This window comes from Cheilinus undulatus, linkage group 23 (genome assembly GCF_018320785.1).
Source record: "Cheilinus undulatus linkage group 23, ASM1832078v1, whole genome shotgun sequence".
NCBI lineage: Eukaryota > Metazoa > Chordata > Actinopteri > Labriformes > Labridae > Cheilinus > Cheilinus undulatus.
Genome location: NC_054887.1, coordinates 22,323,114 through 22,341,756, shown reverse-complemented (window position 1 = coordinate 22,341,756; position 18,643 = coordinate 22,323,114). Strand labels below are relative to the sequence as shown.

At 41.3% G+C, this 18,643-nt stretch overlaps 1 protein-coding gene across 1 annotated transcript in view; it reads left to right on the top strand.

The window, feature by feature from the left end:
- LOC121505480 (proline rich transmembrane protein 4) overlaps window positions 1-18,525 on the top strand; it is a 31,277-nt gene extending 12,752 nt beyond the window's left edge. Inside the window, exons 3-4 of the mRNA XM_041780857.1 lie at window positions 5,861-5,998; window positions 15,754-18,525. Coding sequence (XP_041636791.1) covers window positions 5,861-5,998; window positions 15,754-17,831 — 2,216 coding nt within the window. The 3' untranslated portion in view covers window positions 17,832-18,525. The remainder of the gene's footprint in view (window positions 1-5,860; window positions 5,999-15,753) is intronic.
- Window positions 18,526-18,643: the final 118 nt, after the last annotated feature.

Here is an 18,643-nt window from a genome sequence, read left to right as displayed (position 1 = left end):
GATAGACGGGGGCTTGGCTTGGGTGTGGAGAGAGCGTCTGTTGCTGTGTATCAGTATTCCAAACGCACAATCAGCAAAACCACCAGCTCTCCTGTGGGACCATCCGCTTGCCGGTCTCTGTTCGTGGATGCTGAACATGCTTCTTGCCATTTAGACTCCCCCTCTACCTCCCACACTGTCCCTCCCTCCTTTTTCAATCTTTTTCGCCACTGTACAAACACAAATCCCTGTCACTTCTCCTCTGGACAGACATGTCAGTTGTGCTGCTTTAAAGTCTGGAGGAAGCTTTCTATCATTCATAGAGAAATGACAGCTTAAAGAGGATGGTTTGTGTACTCTAGTGTCTGTTTGGTGTGGTATTGCTCTACTAAATGACTGCACCTTGCCGAAGGACACAGGAGGTGACTAATAAGAAAATGAAAGCACTGCACCTCTGCATTATCATACATTATCCCAGTGTGAATAATCCATCTGGGTGCAGAAATTTGTTTCACGCAGAAAAGGCTGAATCTGTTCCCTGTTGGAGGTGTTGAACATCTTAACCACACACAGGTACATTTTCATCGATCGGGGGGGCATTCGCTATGTGGCGTTGCCCTTGAGGAGGCTGTCAGGTATGAAAAAAACAAAAAGGCTCTGCATGTGTCAAATCCTCTACTAAAGGACACTCCAGTGTCTGATAGCAAGGGCAATCATGAGAAGAGAGAGCTGAAAATGAAGAAGAACTGATGAGAAATGTGGTATGCAGATTTCCAAAGCAGCACCTATTACTGATGTACATTTACATCAAAAAACTGCCCCTTCTTCCCCCTCCTCCCACTATTTCCATTACTGTATTAACAGGCAGCAGTGAGTTCGACCCTTTACACCCTCCATTAAGGATATATTGTCTCTGTGATCTGCACACTATACTAAAAAAGCTAATGCGCATCCATTGGCAGATTAATTGATTATGGGAAGAGATTCACTAGCAGAGTATGTGACATGAATATCTGATGTCCTAGTATAGGTTTTAGAGGCTCTAAGGGAAACGGAGAACCCTGTGGTGGCTCTAATAATATGCTAATCTTCTCATAATGGCTTCTTAAACCAAAGCACATGTGTTTTAAGAAAATGAGGGGATTAGAGCCTTGCTTGTTTTTAGGATTTGACCCACAGCTTTGAGGCGGATTTAAGCAAATACATAATTATAAAACAATGTCTCTCACCTTTAAGCTATTTGCGTGAAGCAACCGTCAATGCTTAAATTAAAAATGGAGCTTAGTCTCAGATTGAAATGTTTCCCATTACCTCTTTGCTGATTCTCAAACGCGTAAAAATGTAGCACCAAGCACAGAGAGGTAATTGTAATTACTGATAGTGTCCATTTTACCTGCCATTTGGATGGAATTTGGAAGGCCTAAACACAAATAAAAAATGTATGAAATTTGCAAGTACACCTACAATATGCTTATTCCAAACTGCACCCCCTTACAGTGTTCAGTAGTTGAGCTTCCACCTTTGACTTCATCGAAGATATCTGAAATTTTGTGAGAAGATGCATCTTGGGGAGACCTACAAAAAACATAATTGGACCATGTCTCTAAGTCCAACAAGAAATCCACCACTTTGAATCAACTAGCCAAAACTGGGTCATTTTGGCCCTGTTCCAGGGGTTATAACCTTTCAGACTTCTGAAAGGGTGTTCATCCAATCTTCTTGTATTTTGGCAGACAGCTAGATGAGGCCTTGCTTATGACAAGTTATTAAATACGTTTTCATTCGTCAAAGGGCGTGGCTGTGGTGAGCTCTCAAATTTGCATATTTTTTCAAAAGCGGGACTTTTTTTTATATCTCAACTGTGCATAGTCTGATCGGCCTCAGACTTCCTGTGTTCACGGTGGGTCCATGCCTGCACACATTTAGATGGTTCTATCTTTTATAGATCATAGCGCATCCTTGTGGTGATCAGAAATGTGAAGGTTTATCCTACAAATTGTTGTTTAAAGTCATTTGAAGATATTTATGTTGAATTTGAGTCAGTAAGGCTCAAAGAAGTTGACTCTAGTCCTAAAATGTTTCAAAAATTCAGCCCCAGCAGCAGGTTTGTCAAAGGATTTTTGAAAATTAGAATTTTTTTTTTTTTGCCATGTTAGTTCAAATCACAAGTTATTACAAAATTCAAATATGCAGTCATGCTAGCTAGCCATTCCTGAAGTGCATCACATTATGCAAGATCAGAGAAAACAGTTTGATTTTTAAAGTTATTCTAACTATATCTTATATGCCCTACAATATTTTTGATTGCAGAAATTTGTTCTGTTGGTTGATAGCCCTGCCTTTTCTGTCTACCAAACTTTAAAATATTTTATTGCTTTAAAGGACTTTCACATCCACTTTCTCAGTCTGTGATTATGAGCATCTATCTCTCTTCTTCACTACTATCTAACCCTTTCCCTTCCTACTTATCACCCTGCGCTTACTGCGTTTGTAAGAAACCTGCACATGTATTCTCTCAACAACTCTCTCAGGGCTTACGCAGATAAAGCAGAGTGTAATGGAGTGCAACATCATCGTTTGTTTATTATTTCTGGAGGCAGAAGATAATGAGGAGCCTCCTAAAATAACTACCGCACAGAAATGGGCATCATCGCCCCCGAGAGTTTGCCCAATGAGGGTGCTACTTTATATTCAATTTAGGCTTCATCTTAGGTAGACATTATCCTTTCATAGCTTCAGTATTCTTCCTCAGCTGAGAAATAATAGATAGAACGCCATACTTTAAGGCCATGCACTAATTAGTAGAATTATTCTTTAGCTCCTGTGAAGTGATGAGCTGTTCAATAAGTACTTCCCTTTCTGCTTTGATTTGACCCTGTCAGCAGAGTCTCTGTAAAGAGCTGGTCATCATTTCGATGTGTGTAAGTGATGAGCTTCGCTCTCTGTGACTGAGTGCTTGAGTGCATATGTTTACTGTCCTTATATCCCATTTGTGGCCAATCCTGTTAGCTGCTGTAATTTAATTTAGATCAGAGTGTCTGTACTGCAGATCCAAGATGTCGTGTGTCTCCTTCCATTTGTTTTGACATGCTGAACAAACAGCAGATTTACTGTAAAAGCAAAGAATGAAGGAAAGGGACGTCAGTACAGTACATAAACTAAGGTAGGAAATGTTGTCAGTCAACTTTATAGGGCTCAAACTCTGACAAATTTAAGGTAACCTACAAAATTATAATTGGAACTGTCTATTCTTTATATAGCTAACAGACAATGATTTACTTATTAAATTTCTCTATTTTTTAGAGTCTCATAATTTTGTAGTTAATCGCAATAAATTTCACCCTTTTGATCACATTTTAAATGTTCACTATTTTCCATTCAGGACTGTTTTTGTGTTGTTTTGAATTTTTTATACTGTCTTAATATAATGTGAGCTTAATCACAGAAAAATGAACTTGTTATAGGTCTTAAAGGAAACAAGAGAGTGTTAAAGAGTAATTTTTGATAAGACAAGGTTCAGATGACTTCTGACTTGTCCACTGAGTGAGTTTTTAAAGTGGAATGAGACATTAAGGAGCTCTAGTTACCTTTTATCACATCACAGTGGGAGCATGGAGATGCTGACGTTTTTAAGCATGAGATTAGTCATAATCAAAAAAATGAGTGCACTAGTTCTTCAACTTAATTAATTTAGATTAACTTGATTAATCTTGTAATCTATGTAAGAGGAGGTTCAGACCAATCTGCAGCCTTCCCAAACATAATCTGTTAGGTGTTGCCCAGATGGATGTGAAATATGGTACTGTGCAGAACTTTTTGGGCCAAAAGCTGAGGCTGAAGTAAGGCATGTAATGTCAGGTGAACCTGCCTGAGGGCACTATTGGGCGGGAAAGAGGATTAACACAACCCTGATGGTGTCTGGATGTCCTTGTGTATTACCAGGGGCATGGGAAAATAATCTTCTTTTTAATGCTAATATCAACGACCTAGCATACTGGCCGTGTGGGGAGCAGGGTCAACAAGACTAAGGTCTGAAAACTGCCAGTGGTGGCCCAGCATATTACCAGGGGTGAAATAGCCCAGACATAAGAGATGCGGTCGAGCTTGACCTTGGCTGCCAAGCAACACGTGTGTTGACATGTGTCGAGCTTGACTCTGGCCATCTGCTCCGCCTATCCAGTCCTGGGTTTTGTCACATTGGTCCCTGTGATGAATCCTAAGCGCCCTACATGGAAATGACTGTATATCTAAAGTACATATAAATATATAAGGGGCAGTCAATATATCCAGTGTGGACAGGTTCTACACCTACTGAAACCACAGCAACCTGATGACAAATGGGCCACTGGAACAAGACATTTGTAGAGTAGGGTGGAGAAAATGGAAGTGATGGAATGTTCCTATGCCATCAACCCCAGTGAAAGGGGATATATGTAAGGGGATGTGGGATCTATGATTACTTCGACACCCAATATCGACACCCACAAAGTAACAGCCACCTGCTCAGTGTTCCAGCATCCATAAACAAACTTTGCTTTCACAACAACTGTCCTTTCAGCATAATGTTATAATTCACTGCTAATTTTATTGTTCCTTTGATACATTGATGTTTTGCTTTAACTTTTCCTTGTAATGTGGCCATTAAAGCTGTGAAAGGCACCTATATAGATAAAATATACAATGATATGATCATTCATGCTATGTTTCGTTTATTGGGACTTGCTTTTGCAGTCAGCTAAAGTGCCTCTACAGCGGTAGCTCTGCTTTACTTTCACTTTAAGTGGGAACAAATTTTTTAAAAAGAACATTGTTATTTCAAGGAAGACCTGAAAGCAGCAAATGAGCCCCCAACATTAATTGTTGAAGTTTTAAACCAATGAAGAAGTGTTTGATAGTCTGACTCTTTTCCTGCCCATTATAGCCATTAGAGAGAATGCAGTTTAAGGCACTTTCACATTGATGAGTTTTGACTCCAAGAGGCTACATCCTCTTTTTGTTCTTCCATGTGCATGTGCAATCTGCTTTTGTCATTCATCACCCTTCTTCTCATTTAACTGAGACAGATCTCCAACTGTGCAGTCACCAACAGTGCAATAAAGTCATGCACAAATTTTGCTTTGGAGACTTTTGAAACTTACAATTATCTCTGGTACCACAAGCGTGACCTAGATTATAGTAGCTTGAATTACCTCGTAGCTGTAAACGCTCATTATTCCTCCCACTAGTCTTTTGCCTCAGTATCTTTTATTAATATTAATTCTGAATCCATAAACCAGCTCTATACCTGGGTTTCCTCGCTTCATCACAGAATCGCCTAATCAGTTTTTCTCCCACACTGAACGTCGTCCCAAATCTCATCTGCTCCATGATTCATTTAGAACTGCTACCCAAATCCTGTGCAAAGAGAGGCGCGTGTGAAAACATACTTTGTGAGTGCACCAAAGGGAAAAGGGAGCCATGTAGCTCTGTGATGAAGTCATTATTGTAGTTTTTGTCTCTGTTTTCTCTCTGCGCTTGTCCTTGTTTTACTTCATGTTGTCACACTGAGACAGATGATTGAACTAGGGGTCTGGATTTGTGATGCATACCCACATCCGGATGTCGATGTAATTAGACTACAGAGGGCCAGACGACCGTGCTATGGATGACTGGTCTTAACTAAGTGGACGATAGGCCGATCTATTTGACAGAACTGGGTTAAGAAATACACTCCTTGGTTTTTCTGCAGTGTGAACTCTCAGATATGCCTTGACCAGAGAACGCAGAGGTTTAAACTTTCTTTAATCTGTTTTTCCCCGGCTGCTTAGAGCTAAAGTGTTGTCTTCTTCAAACTGTATTCCTCCGAGATCACTCAGAGGTTATGCCGCCTGTGTCTCCTCAGATCTGCCGGGAAAAGAGGATAAAGATGATGACGAGGCCGAGGAAGGTGGGGTTCCTTCAGGAGACGGGGACGGTGACACAGAGTTGGCAGACATTTCCAGGACTAAGCTGCTAACGCCGTCCATGCCGCAGAGCACAGGTGAGCAAACAAAACCTTTAAAAATTCAAACAAACTGCGAAATCCCATCTGTTTCAAGCAGACAATAACACAAGGAGGATAACCGAAATGACTGCTTGTTTCGTAAACAGTCCTGTAGCTGTTTCAATATCAGTAAATCTGTCAGAGGACTGGGGGAAAAACAATTACCCTGCATGCTTTGCCTGCAGCCTCTAATTGCTTCCAACGGGAGGAGAAAACTGCTCTTTCAAGCTGCTAGAGAACTCCTCAGAAGAGAATAGACAGGGAACAATGCCCAGAACATAAACAAATCTTCCCTGTACAGTCTGTCAGATAAATACTCATCGATCAGATGACAATGGCTGCCCTTACAACTCAAACACATGCACTAGTATTGACCGCTGACCATGGAGGAGTTCTTGGAGGTAAAATGAAGACTTACTGCACACATCACTTCCAGTAATGCACAGTGTAAATAAAAATGAAATGTAACAGTTGAAACAGACTTGGCGAATCAATCATGACTTACATAAAACAGCTCAGTGATTCCCTTGAACTGCTGGGAACTGTACTTTTAAGCCAGATAGAAAAAAAAAAAGAGCAGCAGTGTGCACAGAATATGTCAGGACAGGGGCTCAAAAACACTCTTTTTAGGGTCTGATCACCAACCTAGAGTCGGCAAGGACCCTATTTTATCTGTATGCAGCATTTTTCTGTCAGAAGACCCTCAAACTGGGGGCTTTAACATGCTCAAAAAACTTACCAAACTTTACAGAAATTGTCCCCCAGGGGAAATTTGTGTATTTTGGTGATATCGAAAAAGTCTATCAAGCAGGGGCCACACAGGGGCCCTAAACATGAGATTGGGGACTGGGTAGGAGAGAAATACATGAAAATCAGTTCACATATGTATCATATTTTTTTAAAAAACAAAAAAACTCTTGGGGCCATCCTCTAAAATGTACAGGAAGCTCACTACAAACAGCTGAAGGTCAGATTTTGTCGACTTTCGACATCCAGTCGACTCCAGAATTGTTCTGCTCATACTAGACAACCTAAAAATCTAACGTGCAATCTGTGAGCATCCGCTGTAGATTAGGGCTGTGACTGGTGACCAAGCTTTAACTATTTTTCTGTACATTTTTTGCAGTGAAAATACACCAGTAATGCTTTATTGCTTTTTACTACAAATATCAATCATCACTAAACTTCACAAGGATAATCACACATTGATCCTGAATACATTCATACATCCATATTATTACTTTGTCACAGCGTCCCCTTGTGGCAATGAATATTTCTGCCTCTGATTTTTTAAAAATTTCCCTTTAAATATTCAGCCCCCGCACACCATCCAGCCTAGGCTTATGATTTTTGGTCTGCATGTGAGTCATCATAAGATCTACAAAATAACCTCTTGGACCCATGCCAAAATCCCAACAGGAAGTCTACCAGTGTCATCTCAATTTCAAAATAAGGCATTTTTTTGTGGTGCCAAATGACTTTAACATTTATAACTGTAGTAAACAATATTCTGTAATCTTTAAAGTTAGTCAGCCTTCAGGCTAGCCTGCTAATATTATTATTAGTAGTTGCAATAGTTTATTTGATCAGCATTAAAAGTCAACAGGGGACGGTCTATGGCAGAGAGAAATCAGCTTTATCTGGCTTTGGCTATAAAGACACGTTAGTATATAAGAGTGAAACCAGTGATGGTTTTTGGTATTTTAATAAAGGAATAAGTGTGAAATATGTAAACATTTCTGTAGTAAATCTCTGTGTAAAATATGATAAATACCAGAGTATAAGTCTTAAACCTGTATGGCAGACCAGTCTATATAGTAGTCCTTCATTATGAGCTTGACTTGTGTTAAAATACATTCATTAGAGACTCACCAGTAGCCCAGTTCACAGGAGCAGATGTAACCCACATTACCTCGCCCAGAATAGCAGATGTTGTCAAGTGATTTTCAAAAATAGACCCGTCAAACGTGCCAGTCGCTCATGACAAGAGGCTGCATGGGGGGGCTCTGTAGCTTGGTGTGTCACGAGTGTGTGACTGAAACAATACTGTCACTTTAACCTATCTGTCTGCAAATTAAACAAGTCCCCACAAGAGTAAAAAGATAATGCTGAATAAATTTTGAATACATGTAAATAAATTTACAGTTATCATCCAGGCTAGACCATCTGCCTAAAAAGACCCACAGCAGGGAATTTTGCATTAAGTGGCTCAGATTTCCCTGGTCTGGCTCCTTCTTAGTATGCATGATCGAACTTCTCCACAAGCTTCAGCTAAATTGCTTTTTTTTCTGAGGTGAGCGAAATTGGAAATGAAGGCAATCAGAGGAAAACTACACAGAACTCTCCATGTAATAATGTCGGGACAGCATGCAGCCAATTAGGCATGTGTGCTCAGTTGTTCTTTTCACCTTTATTACCTTGATTTAAAGGTTAAGGTGTGAATAAGACCTTTAAAGATTTTTACCAAGAGAGCCCATAGAAATACAGACATAAATAAAGCTCCTGCACACTTGAAGTGTTCCGAGCAAAGCCACCCATTAGGGGGGTGAAAGGGGCAACTTTCCAGGGCCCAGTCAATTGGGGGGCTTTTGGAGGCCGGAAAAATCATAGTCCACTGTAAAGTTAAGCTGTGATAACCATATTTTATTTTCAAACTGAATAATATCCACTCATTAAAAAAACAAAAACTATATGAATTGTATTTATTTTGTAGTACAATATAGCATTTTTAAAAATGTAATGCCCTTTTCTTAAATCAGAATTGCAACTTTATTGTTACCAATGTAAATAGGCACACTGAATTAAGAAAGTAATGTAAGGCTTCATAGCTAAGCCGTGATGTGCAAAAAAGTCAGGATGCCACAATATAAAGCAGAAAAAACAAAGAAAACAGAATTGGCAAATGTTGGCGAAGAATGGCAATAAAGCAGCGAAAAAGGTGAATAGCAGCAAAGATGGGTTAATAATGGCAAAAAAGCGGGAAAATTGATGGAAAATTGAAAATATGGCTGTAAAGGGGCAATAACAATAGCAACAAGAGGCGATGAGTGGCAAATGTTGGTGTTAAGTGGCAAAATGGGAGGAAAGTGCCAAAAAGAAGTGGCAAAAACTTGTAAAAGTGGCAAAAATGGGATGACAGTTGTGAAAAAAGTCGCAACAAAGGAACGAAAAAGGGAGGCAAACTGCAAAAATTGGTAAGAAAAAGTGGCAAAAATGGGTATAAAGAGGCAAAAAAGTGGTGAAAGTGCCAAAAAGATGTGGCATTGATTGACATTAAGTGGCAAAATTTGGTTAAAGGATGCAAAAAAGGTGATTAACAACAAATATGGGTTAAAAGTGGTGAAAGAGTAGTCAGAATGGGCATTAAGTGTTAAAAACTGATGTAAAGTAGCAAAAATATGTGTCACACATAGGTGAAATGTCACAAAAATGGATGTTAAGGGGCAAAAATGAGAAATAAGTGGCAAAATGGGTTAAAAATGGCTAGAAAAAAAGGTGCAAGAAAGGGGGACAAACAGGAAAACTGGCATTAAAATAACAAAAAGAAGTTACAAAATGGGCAGAGAATGTATAGAAAGGGTTTAAAGGAACCATAAATAAATAATTTCAACATCAGATGGAGTGATGCACTGAATATCCGCACGGCTGTGATTCAGTCGCAGAGGATTGCCAAAGACACATGTACTCAGAATAAATAAGCCTGTATTAGTTAAAATTAACTCTCTATTTCTGCCCACTGGCCTTAGACTGTGTCTGTGTCCACTGTCCCTAGCATGAGAGAGCTGTTCCCACAGGAATGTGTCAGATGACCGGGCAGTATGCAGTGGAACGTAACGCTCTGATCCATCCTTGTACTGTAGCCATCACATACCAAACTCCGCTCTGGCCGCTCAGATGTGACATTTATCAACACGAGCAGGGGGGAACAAAACACAGCACCAGCTCAATACCCGTCACGTTTTCCATTCGGCCTGACTCAGGGGCATCAACATCGTCCTGGAAAGTAAACACATGGATGGAGCAGTCATTGGCGTAACACTGTAATGAACCATTACCTACTTTATCAGTGGCCCCTGCGCTCAAAACGCCTGCAGCTGTGTGTTTGCTTTACACTCTAGCCACATTTCCGGCATGGATAATGTGTGTTTAGTTAGGGTGACATTGTCAGTGTAATCATTAACATATTCGAAAACCTTGTTTAAACTTTCCAAAAGATCAAAAAAGCTTATCTTTATTTTGTTATCATGGAAGCTGGAAAAGGAGGGAACCCACTGTTTTGTTTAAAGTAGATCTGATAAGCTAGATAGTGTAAATAAGTGCAATTTATTTTTGTGCACATACACGCAATGTTGAAATAAGTGTTCACAATCATGATGGTATTTATAACTCAGCCCTTTAAGAAGCCATTTTATTGTGTAAATGGGTGGGTGGGGACATGACTGGACTTACAGTGAGGGTGTTAGCAAAGACCTGGACCACTTGTTCTTAGCTGGTGGGTCAGGACTGAAAAGTGGGTCACAGAGCTGCCTGAAAAAAAAGCATTATAGAAAAGTCTGTGATAAACATACTGTAAGCCCTGAATTGACATTCGTCCATACATTTCATTTTATTTCATTTTGACGTGGTTATACAGAACATTTTGGATGTTTTAACAAGATCCTGACTTATTTTTCTTTTTTTCTTGAAACAATAAAGCTATAGTATTCCTATGCCACTGAATTCTGATTAAAATTAGGATGTTTGCATGCTTGTCCTAACAGGGTTTCTGTTAAATGTTTCTTAACATTGTATTTCCCCACCTCTGTTCAGTCATATTTCTTGTTCGATCACAGGTATTGCACCCCTAAAAGGGACACTGGTTTCTGGTGTGCAAGAAATGTATGTTATTTCTGCATATGAAAGGGCTCTGCAGAAACTGCAAAACTTTCCTTAAAATAGAAGTGATTGGTTGGAAATTTTCTGAAATAGGGGTCAGAGGTTCTTAGTAAGGATGAGATGATAGGTCCTGAGGATAGACTGGTTTAGAACCACTCATCTAGATATTTGTCTTCACTATAAGTGGTGTTTATGTCTATTTTTACCTGACTGTCAAACTAAATAAGTTAGCTCAAGTCTTTAGTGGCTTGCTGGTCTAACCAGCCTTCCAGTACTTGCCATTATTTATCCATGCCTGTGATGATATGCAAGGACATCCAGAGCATGACTGGGCTTGTGTCAGTCCTCCTTCACACTCGATAGAGCCCCCGCCACATCTACACCGTACTTTAGCCTTAATTTCTGGCCCAAATATGCCTAAAAGTTATGCACAGGATATCTTTGTACTTTGCTCTATTCTGCTTTTCTTCAACCCTGACCATTCTCCCAGTCCCTGCTGCTGTGAACCCCCCCACAGCATGGTGCTGCCACCACCATGTTTCACTGTTGGGATGGTAAAGGGCAGGTGATAGCGGTGCCTGGTTTCCTCATCATATACAATTTAGAATTGAGGCCAAACAACCAGACTAGAGAATCCTGCCCTTCATGTGCTTTTTTTGCAAACTCCAAGTGGGCTTTCATGCATTTTGCACTGAGGAGAGGCTTTCTAACCACTCTGCCATTAAACCCAGATCCATGGAGGGCTGCGGTGATGGTTGTCATCCCATCTCCACACAGGATCTCTGGAGCTCAGTCAGAGTGACCATCAGGTTCTTGGTCACCTCTCTTACTAAGGCCCTTCAACCCTGATTGCTCAGTTTGGCTGGGGGGACCATTTCCTAGAAGAGTCCTGGTTGTGCCAAACTTCTTCCATTTGAGAATTATGGAAGCCTTTGAGCTCTTGGGAACCTTCAACCTTTTGTCAACAATCCTGTCTCTGAGCTCTGCAGGCACTTCCTTTGACCTCATGGCCTGGTTTTTGCTCTCATATGAATTGTCAGCTGGAAGGGCTTGTAGCATGGGGGGGAAAGGGTACTAATTACCCAGGCCCACAGTAGGGAGGGGCTCCTGGGAAGCTTGTGTTTTTATTCATTTTTTCTCATGTTAATTAGTGTCATTACTGAATCAAAAGCAACTAAATAAATTGGTCAAAGACGGAAATTTGTATCAAATAGAGTGAAATAAAAGGCTGGGGTGGGGGGTCTAATTTAACCATTGTTAAAATCTTGCTCTTAAATCCAGAAATCATGGTCCAAAAATATATTTAGATGCAAAGATATTTGTTAAAATGATGGAACATTTGTTACTAGGCTAGCCATTTAAGGGGGGTCCTGTTTGATATTCTTTCTGGGGGCCTAAAATCCCTAGCTACGTCCCTGAAGCCGTCTATCCAGAGGTGTGTACCTTTCCAGATCATATGCAACAAACTTAATTTAACACAGGTGGACTCCAGTCAAGGTGTGAAAACATCTCAGCAATGACCAAGAGAAATAGGAGGAGCCTGAGCAAAATTTAAAGTGTTTTTGCAAAGGTTCTGAATGTCAAGGTGATATGTCACTTTATTTCTTTTTTTTTATAAATTTCTAAAATTCTGTTTTCACATTGTCATGATAGGGTACTGAGTGCAGATTGATGAGAATAAAAATGTTCTTTTTACAGCAGCAACATAAGAAAATAAAAAAGTGCTGTTTTTATAATCTGTTGTCCCCTCTTGGCAGTAACAGCTGCACAAAAGAGAATGTTTGGTCCAGTTGCCAGACTGCCTTAATGACTGCACTGCTTTTACTTTCTTGGCAGAACATTGAGAAATTTCACACTAAGTGTCATATCCGAATGTAGAATGATGTTCACACATCTGTCTCATGCCATATTTGTGCTTAACAATACAGTCCCAGCAACTCTGAAAGGTCATTATGAGAATGATGCATTAGGGAGCCATCTCTGCTTACTTGTTTCTAATAAATATTCATAAGGGATAATTAAAAACAGCACATCAGACAAAAAAAGTGTAGTTTTTCCTGCTGTTGAGGATGTGACTAAGCTACAAAAGACACGTCAGGTATTCTTAAATAAAACTGCTGCGTTGAGCTACAGTGAGAGAAGCTCTGACACCAGGCAGCGGAGTCATATTTCATTGAGCTTGATGTTTTCATCCCAGCCTCTGACAGTGATTGAGCTCTGGGGTCAGGAGATGAATGAGGTAAAATGATAAAGACTTTGTCAACAGCAGTGCTAAAGCTTGTACAAAGCAGTGGTGAAAATCCTCTGTTATGTTTGAAGATGAGGCAGGAAAAGAATAAAGGATGAACGAGTACATTTCTGTGTCAAGAGTGCAAACAGATGCTAACACACCAGCAAACACATGGATATGAACATGCATGGGCACAAATTGCACACATGGAGATTAATGCAACCATAAGCCCTGAAGGGTTTAATGTGTAAGTGTTAAAAGCAGACACACACTGTCAACCATTTCACATGTGATACATAATGGAGGCAGCAGCTGCAATGCACGCTCTTCATCCATATTATTGTAGAAAAAGCAGAGCTGAAGCAGAAAACAGAAAGCCTGGGAAGAGACTTGTAAAAAAATTCAGGGCAGTCAAAGAGAACTGTCCCAGTTTTAAAAATAACAAACCCACCTATGGGAGTTTCCCATTTTTGAAGGCTGTTGTTGAAGGGAAATCGTAAACAAAAGAGCAAATTAGGGGACCAAAACAGGGTGGGATGGGAAACCCAAAGACACAATCCATTAAAGTACATGAAACAAGATGAATAGAGGTTAAACAAGAAAGACTTAACCACATGAATTCCTCTTTTAGTTTAACTTGGAAATGCATTAGACATCTTTAATGTATACACAAAGTTTTAGAGGGTTTTGTGGTACAGATGTCTGCACGTTTAAGTTCTCAAAGTGGCAAAAATATGACCACATGTAATGTACTTTCCAGGCATGCTTGTGCGTATTCAAACCCTTGTTTCACTGGACTACACTTTAGCTATGGCAATGACTTTTGACAGGATTACATATCCTGTCTGGTCTGGGACCGCCTCTGGATCCCCCAGCAGGAGTTGGAAAGTGTCGCTGGGGAAAGGGATGTCTGCTTAGCCTGTTACCGCCGCAACCCGGCCCCGGATACATGGATGAAGATGGATGGATTGAGTCAAAACTTTAAAAGATGCAGGCCTCTTTAAATGCAGTAGTTCAATGTTCAAAACCACTTTACATGGGGAGAATACAAATTTTACAGAGTCCAATCTAGATCCACCTTAAAATTTAACATATTCTTCTTGACTGTGTTTGAAGCTAATGGATTCGCCAGATCCACTGTGTCTGTCAACAGATGGATCCATGTTGCAGAGTATCAAGCTGATATTACCAGAGGGGATCAGACCAATCTGCATCCCTTGAGGAAAATGACAAGGGTTATACTATAAACGCTATTATATCAAACACCACTCTCAGTCCAGTCTTTGCAAGTTTCTCTAAGTGCCCTCGAGGTGACTCACCTCATTTGGCAGTCACTGACATTTGTACTAAGCAGGCTTATACTATTATGTATAATTGTTGGCTTGAATGTGTGGAAACATAAAGTCAACACTGGTACTCCCACTTCAAAACATGGTGGTTTCTTATTGAAGAATCATAATCTAAGCTTGGGATATACTGTAAATCCACAGTGATGTTTAGGAAGATTGTGCTCAGTCATTTTCTTGGAGAGACCCCTTCAGATCCACCTGAAAATTTAACAGGTTCTTTAGCCCTTGCTACATCACTCCACCAAATTTCATGAAAATCATGACAACAGTTTCCCCATAATTCTGCTGACAAACAAACAAGGATGAAGCATAACCTTAAATAATAATAAATTTATAGGCTCACACCTCACTAAACCTGCCTGCTGTGTGATTTACTGAGCTGTCAGTTTATCCTGTTCATTTGTTCCTGTCTCTATGGTCCATTATAGCACCGGGCTCTTTATGGAGGAGTGATTGCCTCTGATAGGCCTGCAGCAAAATGACTGATGAGCTTGTGTGTGTTTGATAATGACAGGGATGCAATTAGAAGCTACTTCCCTTTCATTTGTGCGAGGTTTTTGTACAGGCAGTATACAAAGGGTCTTCTTGCATGTAGAGATGGCTATGATATATATGGAAAAAAAAATTTGGTGGATCATGTGAAGCCTATTGATTGGAGAGGCCAAATTTTTTGGTCTCTGACTAGTGCTACATCCCTTTTAAGTTATCCTTTAGCAACTGAGCTGCATAAATATGTACGTTACAAATGAGGTTTGCAGACGTCCTGTAATGTTCACATAAACACATGGCTGCTCCTTAATTTCCAAAGCCAACCAATTTCCTTCGCAGTGTTAAAACACATCCAGTGCAATCATAATTAACTGTTGTCACATGGAAACTCCAGATGGCTTACGTAATGCGGGAGAAACCAGCTCTGTGGTTCTGAGTGGGCTGAGCTGTAACACACACACCACTGCCTTCTCTTTTCAGCCCTGCTTGGTTTGAAGTTGGCTTCTTACAAGCTTTTAAACAGGATTAGCACATTAAGAGGAAAGCACGCTTTCACCACGCTGGACCCGAGCCAAGATGTGTTCAGCCTAAGATAGTCTGAACACTGATTAAATGATTCTGTGCTTTCTCACGAGTCTGATTAGTATGCTTTTAAGTGATAAAAAAGTAGACATTAACAGATAATGCTGTCTTCAAATGTTGGGATTTTCTTGTTCTTTTGTACTCCAGTTACTCATCCAATTGCTAATCTTGTTTCATCCAGCTTTTCGAGCAAAGTTAATCAAACCAAATCTCTGCTTTCTTTCCAGAAATTCCCCCAAAAATTGCTAATATTCCTGTGTACACTGAAGACTGGATGTCCAATCCAATGGATGGTGACATCACCTTCCTTCCAGACTGCAATAAAGATCGTTCCGGCATCTGCAACCTCTCCGACCCCTGGGAGTCTGCAACCCCTTCTGACATCAAACCAACGCAGAACGCTTCTGCCACAAACCAATCACTAAACCCCTTCCTGATCCCAGCGCCACCAATGTTGGTGCCCCTGTACACTGACTGGAACAGCGCCATGGCAGACTGGGGCATAGCCTGGGAGGCGCACGTTTACGGTGCCGGATGCGCCTTTGCAATGCTAACACTAGCCTCAGCACTCAATTTGCTGTGCTTGCCACTAAGATGCCCATCTGGATGTGGGTACTTCGCCCTGGTCAGTCTGTTCCTACTGGCTGCTGGTTGTACCAGATCTTTCTCTCTCTTGTACGACGCCTATGGCCACCAGGACCGCCTACCCTCTACAGAAGCCTCCCTGATGCTCTATGAAGCACCGTTTCCCTGCTTGACTGCAGCTTTCGGCCTGGTTTTCCTCCTGCTATCCATGCGCTCGAGAATGCAGCTGTCTTACTCAGCCTTCCAGAGACCATGTTTCTTGGCCTGCCTTGTAGTCCTGCACTTTGCCGCTGCATTTGGACCAGTGACACTGCTGAAGCTCTACCAGCAGAAACCTCCCCTTTGCCTCTTTCTTTCACTCATGTCCCGTGGAGCCTTTGTTGCACTGGCCACATTTTTGTCTACTGCCTTTTTTGTGTTTTACATCTATGTGCGAGCAGACTCAAAGCACATCTACCACCTGAACAACACGTCTCCGACACCTGCTGAGCGCTACAACCGCTGCCCTTTTGCTGAGAGCCGGGACTGGGACCGTGCTGCTGTGACTGTTTGTGTTTCAGCATTGTTTTCTTTAGCATGTGCAGGGCTGCAGTTATATGCAATTCTCAATGCTTTAGGTGTTGCAGGTGGGGAGGAGGTCTTTCACCCTTGGCCATGGTGGGCTTTTCAGTTTAGTTGCAGACTGTGTGAGCTGGGGGTCTGTCTAACGTTAGCTTTGGTGGTCGCACAACCAGTTTATTGTTCTGACCACCTCCCAGCTGCAGGGAGCTGTTGGACAGAACTGCTGGCAGCAAAGTCACCCATCCTACCTGGGACCTACCAGTGGAACCTGAACCAGCATGAGAAGCTTGCCATCGTTGATACCGTTGGACTGGGAGAGACAGAAAGTCTTCCTCTTTACACTCTGATGGATGAAAGGCTTGGTTGTAGTCTGAACGGCCTGGACCTTCTCTACCACAGCAACAGGGCCTTAGCTTACAGAGACTTGGACTTGGATATAGACCTACAAGGTTCAACAAAACCTGAGGGCGGAGGAGACAGAGATCCCTCTGGTGGATCTTCATTTAACAGTGACTCGACTACAGATTTACGGCCACCTTCACCCATCAACTTGCGCCGCAGCATAGATGAGGCACTCTTCAGCGATTCCCTCTTTCCCATGAGCCTCTTCAGCCCCGCCAGGCCTTTACGGTGCAGTGATCTATCTATGAACAACCACAGTGCACTTCCCAGCAATGGCCTCTGTGATCCTCTTTCATCTGACCCTGGCCTCTACAGGACCTCGTCCTGCATAGAGATGAACGCTATACCTAAACCCCCTCGTGCCCAAACTCAAGGAGAGACTGTTGTAGGTGCTCCACCATCTCCCTCTTTGTCCTCTTCTTCCAGCTGTTCCTCTCCTGAACGCTGGAGGGGCAGTTCTTCCTCCTGTTCCCTCTATCGAGCCTCTCTCGGAGGCTCCTCGTTAGTCCTCTGCCCGAGTCCAGAGAGACATGCTCTTCAGCTTCAGCAGCAAGGGGGAACAGGCCAAGTGTCGCCCTCTGGTTACCACGGTCATGCTGATCCACAGAGGAACTACCAAACACTGGGCGCAGCCTCCCAGGAGAGTCTGGATCTAGACATGTCGTCTGAGGCAGACCGATCGGTGCAGGAGGAGTTCATCAGTGTTTGCAGACAAATCGATTCTTTGAGCATCTGCAGTGAGACTATTGATTTATAAAAGGACGGTCTAGTTGAATGAGGGTAGCAACAAGGACTTATTAAGGAGGGTGCCCAGCACCCCACGTTGACTGTCAGGGTGTTTTGGTAGAGCATGGCAGCTTTGTACATCGTGAAATACCTGTAGCTGCCAAATTAAGGTTTTTGGAGGTTTGATAAGCTTTCTAAAGTGGTCATTAGTGAATGTCAATGAGGGTTTAAGTGCCAAGAATGTCATAAGCCAAAAGGTAATTTGTAACTTTTACATGTTTGATATTGGCTGGTGAAGTTTAATACAGTCAAAAGAATTGTAACATTTTACTGAGTGGTGATGAGATTTTATTTGTACAAATGTTTTTATTGCATTCAAACATTCCAATAGATAGTACTGTGAATAAAGCACTTATTAAATACTACTGAAGTCATACCCTTTCAAACTCTGCCAAAAGCTGTCTTTACATCTCGTTTGATAACTGGATAAGAATTTAGTCAACCATTAAAATCTCCATATCAACACGCAACACCTCTTACTTGCTTGTGGTGCAACAGTGCCCTCTACTGGTAAAAAGCACATGTTACCTTAACCTCTTACATTAATCACCAACTGATAGTGCTTCTACTCACACTGACAACATCTTCTATGACCCACTTGCTAATTTATTTATGTTCATACATAATTTTGCTTAAGATAATGTTTAATAAAGTTTGTTTTGTAACATCTGGTCTCTTTTTTGTTAAACTGTGATTCAATGAGAATGAGATTGAGCACCTTCCGGATAATGGGGGATTGTGCTTAACAGATGGAGAATGAGTATTTGCCCCAAGTGAAGGAGT